Source organism: Microchirus variegatus (assembly GCF_963457635.1).
Source record: "Microchirus variegatus genome assembly, chromosome: 23".
NCBI lineage: Eukaryota > Metazoa > Chordata > Actinopteri > Pleuronectiformes > Soleidae > Microchirus > Microchirus variegatus.
Genome location: NC_139824.1, coordinates 11,269,581 through 11,277,442, shown reverse-complemented (window position 1 = coordinate 11,277,442; position 7,862 = coordinate 11,269,581). Strand labels below are relative to the sequence as shown.

Below are 7,862 nucleotides of genomic sequence, written 5' to 3'. Positions count from 1 at the left end.
AACTTGCTATCTCAAAATAATGACTTAGTATCTCAAAATAATGAATTAGTATCTCAAAATAATGACGTAGTATCTCAGAATAATGACTTGGTATTTCAACATAATGACTTACTATCTCAAAATAATGACTTATAATGACTCATCTCATTATTTTGACATACAAAGTCAATATTTTGACATACAAAGTCATTATAATGAATTACAGGATCTTTTATCCCATCACACTGTAGTAAAGTAATCTAATCTAATGTTTGGGGTAAATTTAAACTCAAGTTTACAAACGTTGCTTTTCTTATTGATGGCAGTTATTATCAAAGGTCTGACATTCGTGATGAAGACACTTTGAAAAACAATGGCCTGAATACACAAAGTTGATTTGTGGTTCAGCCGCTTCAAAAAGCAAACAAACAAAGACAATTCAAGTGATTCAAGTCGGTTCACTTCCTTAATGTGACCCTGAAACTGAGGCTCAACCTTACCTCACCTTAATCTCTATCTATCTATCTATCTATCTATCTATCTATCTATCTATCTATCTATCTATCTATCTATCTATCTATCTATCTATCTATCTATCTATCAAATAAAAGTAAGTGAAAACTAAATGGCACACAGACATAAGGAGATTGTGACTCATACAGAAAAGCTTTTGTTGGGTTTCCTGCTCTTTCTTCTTACGTCTTAAAAAACAAAAACAAAAACAGGATGTGAAATAACGTGTGCGTGTGTGTGTACAAACTTTCCCCGTCGATAAATCCACCGTGCACTCATCACCAGACTCACTGCAGAGATGAGTGGTGAACCTTTACAGTACCTAAACTCTCTCCAGTTTGGTTTCCTCTGTGGGTTAGTATCACGGTTGTATCTGATCATGCTGTCACCGCCGGCTGTTTTGCTCATTGCGGCGACCTTTGGGTTTCTCTTCAGTATTGTCTCCTTCCTATGTGAAGGGATTACACTTAAAGGTTCAGTGTGTGATATTTAGGAGGATTTACTGACAGAAATGGAATATACTACCCATAAATAATATTTGCTTAAGGTGAAATTAACCATTGTATATATATATATATATTTGAGGTAAGCAGGGGTGTCATACATGAGTGAAAAGTCCAACTTTTAGTGGGGGAAAAAAGTGGATAACAAAGTGTTCAGTTGGGGAGGATATCTCACAGAATTTCACAATAAAAGCCTTTTGATATATACAGTCACAATAAAAATGTTTTTTTTATGACACAAAATGAATCTATTAATTAAAAAGACATACACAAATCACTCATAACTTGATATTAAGTGGTGGGCAACATGAAATCAATAGGAAGTCCCATGTGGCCTATGAGCCGCAAGTTTAAGACCTCTGTTTTGTGTTTTGACATGACTATGCAAATGAAGAATAACATAATTTTTTTTGGTATGCAAAGGCCACCATAGTTCGCTGATGCAAATAGGAAAGGAAGGAGTGAGCAGAAGTGTCCTTTTTTTTGTCACTAATTCTTACACACTGGGCCTTTAAGGTAGGATGACTAGAATTAGACTTAAGAAGAAAGAAAGTATTTTTCCAAGTCATAAATAATTAAATTCTTCTTATATTGAATCCATCATCCAAACATTCACAGTAAGAAAAGGTAAAAGCATGAAATCATCATCCTAAAGATGAATTATAGTGAGAGGAACTTTCTTTTTTCCTCAGATCAGATCACATCTTATAACTTCATAAGTGGGATAAAAGTAAGAAGGTCAATGACACGGCCTCCACCTCTTAAATGAGACAATTGTGAGGTAGCACATTCTATGGGTTCTCGGAAGGAACAATTATGACCTGTGATAAACAGCATTTATCATATACGCAGCTTTACAGTCTTGTCAAACAATTACTAGCGTGATCATTTCTTGGAAAATCCTGCTTCTCTTCTTAGTTCCTGTATCACGTCCCCCTTTAAAACAAATTGTTTTCAGTTCTTCCTTGAAAAAGGGGAAGAAGAACTTGCCTGTGTGTGTTTTTTTCTTCTTTGGGTGCTTTATGGACTCGTTCATCCCCCCAAATGTGAAACAACAACAAAAGACAAAAAGAGCTTCTTTTCAAAACAAAACATGCTGGTTTATTGTTTTTGGCGTTCAAAGACAACTCTTTCTTTGCTTTTTCCCCCCCACAACCAGTGCTCACAGAGGAAGCTGAAAGAACGGGAGCATGTTACATAAAGCAGGACATATAAAAGTTAAAGTTAAACCTAACTCTTACAACACCGTAGTTTGAAACGGCAGGATGGAAACGTAAGTGGTGCAGAAACAGTCAATAAACATCTACTTTTACAGCCAAATGTTTTTAGGACTTTCGATATTCTGTTTCCCTGCAGACTGCAGTAAAACAAGAGACGTAGACTTTCCACAGGTTATGTATGCTGGTACATAACACACTGACTCATGTTCATCCTCTGTGAGTGTCAGACACACAAAGAAGAAACGCTGAAGAGCATCGTAACCAAATGACGTCCTTCAGGGTTCATTTTAGACTGTCAAAATAACCCTCATCAGTGGGTTTCACCCACAGGTCAGAGGGAATGGCACGGGAAATTATTTTCTATTTATTTCTATATTGAAGAATTCCCCCTTTTCTTTTCACTATAGTCTGTGACACATTCTCATGACACACGTACTGTGCATCATCGTGGGTAGAGCAGCGCTCCCCCTTTGGCAAATTCACTGACTTTCATAATAAGAAAGAAATGAAATAATGCAGTAATGCTACCATCTGTCCACAGAGGGCGACATAACTGTCCTAACCTTTCACAACAAGAGCATGTGGACACGCAAAAGCATTTATATTGCTGGACATCTCATTTCACAGCCACATGCTTCAATATGGAGCTAGAACATCCACATTTTGGCTGCAGAGATTTGAAGTGAGTGATTCGTTGCAGCACCGTCGGCTCATTTGATTTCACAGTTGCTCATGGTTTGGGATTTGCAAACTCCCTTGCCGACGACCTCGAAAGCAGCTCCCTTGTACGTTGCGACGCACTGGCCATCGGTGCGGAGGTCTGCCTGAATCTTGTCCCAGATCTTTTGGAGAGTGAGCTCTTTATCTGGTTCACCTGCAATCGAGACGATGGTTTGCTGCATGAGAGGAAAATAGTGATCCATGCAGGATTTATGATTTCATGACACATTTTTTGGTGCGATATGTAATGTGCTTGCAGAACTTCCTCTAAATAATGGCTTGTGATGTGCTGCTGCAACATCCTTGGCTACAGAAAGACACCAAATTATGGAAATTGGAGCAAAGATTTAATACCATTCATCCACAAGAGAATAAAACAGCAGGAGTGTTTAGGAATGAGGTCAAATGGGTCCAAATATAACATTATTGCATGGTGCAAACACACTATGATGTATCACATATGTAGGATTACTGTATGTTTTACCTCAGATTTGACCTTTTCTGCCCATAATGACATTTTAAATCGTTTTTTCCCTCACTTTCACTCAGGAGCCAAAATCAAGCTTTAATTACTTGGCATATCATTATAACTACTGCTATCAACTAACTAGATTATAGCAGTGCCATTCACGCACAAAACGCAACAATAAAGACCCATGAGCATCATAGTACTGCGTCTAATGCCATGCAGAATCAGGCTGTAGTACCTGGGAAGCCCTGGAGAGTAACTCTGTCCCCTGGCACTGCTCCACACGGAGGATCGAGGATTTCGACCTTGTACGGCGAGCTGGCACACATGACCACGGCCTGGGACTCCTCCACTCCAGCCGTACTGGTCAGCTTCAGGTTACACAGCAGCACTGCCATGCGGTTCTGCATCTGCATGATGGAGAGACAGTTAAATACATTAAATACAACATCTTATGTGCCTCACACAGAGGCTGGACCTAAGGTAGGCTTAAAACACCTCATATTGTACACCAGGCCAACCAGATTAAATCTCCATTGTTCATTCTGCAATAATGCATTCCAGATGCATAAACAAGTAGTTTAAACTGAATAGTTGCGCAATGTTTTTCATGGAGGACTTTGGCAAGCATACGTTCCTATTTAAGTTATACAAAATATGAAGAATCAACTAGGTTTCAACTAGGCGTCCAGTTTAAATCAAATAACTTTATTGTTTTCAACTTTAAGGCAACAGGTAAGGGAAGACCTGCCCTTTTTGTGAACATGACACACACACACAAACACAGACCTGACCTCAGTCACACGTTTGCACACAGAACACTCACTGACACTGAACTACAACCAGTTCCTGACGCATTAAGGCGTTGTTCACACACCTGACCTGATTAAAAACCTGGAGTCACCTCAGATCACCTGATCTTTCTTTATCTGCACTGATGCCAACACTCATCATACATATAGGTGTACTGTTATTATGAGTTGCAGCCCTGATTACTTGTTTGCTTTTATGTTTTGTACTATGCTCTGTATCGTTTGTTTATGCTTTCCATTTGTATCGATTCTTTATTTATATCATTCTGTACTGCATTAAAAATGTGCTCTATAAATACATTTGTGTTGAGTTGAGACTGTATCTAGAAAATATCACATTATATGACAGAAATTCGTAAAAACCCTGCGGGAAAAGTAACATTATGGCACCATGATGTACCTGATCCACTGGTATTTCGTTTGCCAGTTCGCTGACCACCGTCCTGAGAGTCGTCTCTCCCACGTCGACCTGCGCCACGTACACGCCGTCAGCTTCCAGAGGCTGCAGGGCCGTGATGTGTCCAACGCGTAAGTCAAGACGAGACACGTCCACTGCAGCGTCGTCGTCATCGTCGTCCTCCTCTTCCTCGTACTCCTCTTCCTCCTCACTGACAGGCTCCTGCTCCTTTTCCACCTCCTGGCTGACAGGCTCCTGCCTCTTTTTCACCTTTCCCCCAACTGGCATCAAAGAAAAATTAAATAATCAATCATCCAATATTGAAAAGGTGTACCTTTTCTCCAAAATTCCACAGTAAATATGGACATATGGGACATCACTGGAAAGGTGAGGGACTGTAGTATGTGAATCAGGTGACACACTCAACAGGAAACCTTATTTGGCCATTAGGGGTTACTTACTGCAAAGTCAGCAATTGTTGCAATAAAAAGGTAAAAATGTTGATTTTTGAAATGAAATTTTCTCCACAACTCCACAGTAAATATGGACAAGTTGGGCATATTTGGAAAACCTTAGCCTATATAGGAGGTACAAGTTGAATTAAACAAACCATATTCCTTTTCCCCACCTCATGTCTTTTTGTTTAGCTTTGTCTTGTTCCATTCTTGTGTTGTGTTTAAGTCTGCTCCAGCATACTTGTATTTATTGCATCTATATGCTTATGTATGTATGAAGGACCAGACCTGACATAACAATAAATACAGGAATAAATGCATAATTAATTAAATAAATAAATGCTTTAGATTTATTTCTACATTTCTGTATTTATTTATTGATTGACATGTCAGGTCTCGTCCGCCATAGTATGTGCTGGCAATTTACAATAAAGTTTTTTTGTGGAAAAAAACCCCAAAACATCACCGTGGACAAGCTGCCACCCAGTGGCCGAAACATGCAATTTTTAAGGTGGAATCGATCTGTCAGCTTGGAGCCCCAGACATTTGCACACCTTTAGACTTGTATGTTGACACTCGGCCACGGAAGCCCATCTCACGCAGTTCCCGGCGCACAGTCTTGAAGCTCACGCAGGTCCCAGAGGCGCTTTGAAACTCGGAGGTGATCGCTTTGATCGAGGGCAGACACTTCTCCAGCGCCATCTTCTCCAGCACTTGACGGTGCTGCTCTTGCAGCTTGTGCGGTCGGCCGCAGCGGGGCATCGCCGTCGTGATTCCTTCACGTTTCCACCTCAGGATCACGTTGCTTACCGTGGAGCGAGGCAGGTCCAACAGGGCGGAGATCTCGCGAACGGACTTCTTACTCAGGTGGCATCCCACGACAGTTCCCCGCTGGAAGTCACTGAGCTCCTTACTGCGACCCATAGTGTATCTGTGAATGATGTTCTCCTTCTTCTTCTCATCCGCTTCATTCTCCTTTTCTTCTTTGGTTTTCGGCCGATTTAATGTCACTGTGCATAATACTGCCCTCTACAGGACAAACATTATTACAACAATAACAATCCATTCATTTGCGCTCACGTGATCGTGGAACGAATTGTTGTTTTTTAAATTTCTAAATAAAAAAGACTAAACTGTTTCTACGGGCTGTTTGTATTTTGACATATACAAATAATAAAAAAAATAATAATAATAATAATAAGACTACATCCAAAAATCTTATTTTATGTGGCCCACCACTCAATATGAAGTTTGTTAACGTTTGTAACAAATAAATAAAATTAAGTTTAATTTATTAATCATAAATGTGTGTTTTTATTGTGAACTATACAGTATATAGGTCCATATCAACACAGACACTTTTATTTTGAAGGTTTTGTAAAAAAAATAAAAAAAAGAACACCCCTCCTGAACAGTTGGCCCTTTCCACTTAAGCAAAATATGACAAACTATTAAATATCAATTTAAAATATACACAATATCTAATTTTATAATACAGTCATACACTATACAAACACTGCACACATTAATTTCACCTCAGGTAAATAACCACAGCATAACCTACAAAGTAATACAAACTCAAGTAAACATTTCTAATTTAATCAATCATTAGTTGTAAAACAAAACAATACAGTATAACTAGTAGTAATCATTGCCAAAAATAGGTTGTATGCTGCCACCTACTGTTCACTGAAGTGTATAACATGATTTTAAATTAAGGTTCATTATGTGGGAAACAGTTTAATTGATCCAGACTGCATACTGGGTGACTTTATTATGGGGTTTTTTCAATAATATTCAGAAGCAGTGTGGTAAAAGCAACTGTACTTACGGAGTGAGTCAATATCCAATAAACAGGTTTACTAAAAACTGGAGAAACTTGATTCACGTTTATTATCAGTAAAAACCTTAAAACATGCCTCATGGTACAAGAAATGGACAAAGACTCCTTAAATAATACATATATATATTTATACTTTAATACAAAATAACAAGCATTTAATTTCTGCTGATTATAGTGTACAGTACATTGGTACCCTGTCACCCTGCGATGCCCCCGACCGTACGGATTATAGTACAGATAAAATATCACAATGTTATAGAAGAAGCAACAGTTGACATAATGTGCCATGTTCAATACAGCAGCCCTACATAGAAAGACTTCATCAAGTCATTTAGTATAAGCACTCATTATTCACTGGAGGAATGATGACAGGAAATAAGGAGAAAAACAACATCACAATAGATCCAGTGACAGTGTTTTAACAATTATTCTTTCTCCTTATTATTATTTTTTACTTATAGTATGAATTGTACTATAACTCATGAGAATGCCTTATTGATGAATGAACACTATTGCCATCAAAGCAAAACAAAATCTTCAACTCAAATCCTGTTTGTGACACCGATTATGTACATACATTCCAATAAGTCCTTCACTAACACATGAATATTACAAAATAATTTTATTTTCCCCCACTTTTGGTAGTAAAATACAAATTTCGTTTGAGAAAACCTGATCAGCCAATGAATTTCGCATTGTTTCAGGTCAAATTTAGCACTACATTTATAAATGGAGTGACATGGATTACACATCAAGTCTAAAATTCCTTAATTTGTTACTGAAACACAGTATGCTGACAAAATGAGTACCCTAGAGGTTAATCAGTCATGTTTCAATAATCTGCCTTTTTAGAGCCTGTGTTGATGTGCTTTGTTTTGTCTTGTTGCTTGCCTATTCAAACCAAAAGTGTTTGATTTACTTGTGTGCAAATGTGAAAACATCAATGAGATA

At 38.2% G+C, this 7,862-nt stretch overlaps 1 protein-coding gene across 1 annotated transcript; it reads right to left on the bottom strand.

The window, feature by feature from the left end:
* Positions 1-2,148: 2,148 nt before the first annotated feature.
* LOC310943798 (uncharacterized protein) lies at positions 2,149-6,018 on the bottom strand. Its single transcript, XM_083909459.1, has 4 exons — positions 5,623-6,018; positions 4,617-4,894; positions 3,643-3,814; positions 2,149-3,089 (listed from the first exon to the last, which is right to left on the bottom strand). Exons 1-4 carry the CDS (start codon positions 5,990-5,992, stop codon positions 2,926-2,928), a joined length of 984 nt encoding a protein of 327 aa, XP_083765585.1. The 5' UTR covers positions 5,993-6,018; the 3' UTR covers positions 2,149-2,925.
* Positions 6,019-7,862: the final 1,844 nt, after the last annotated feature.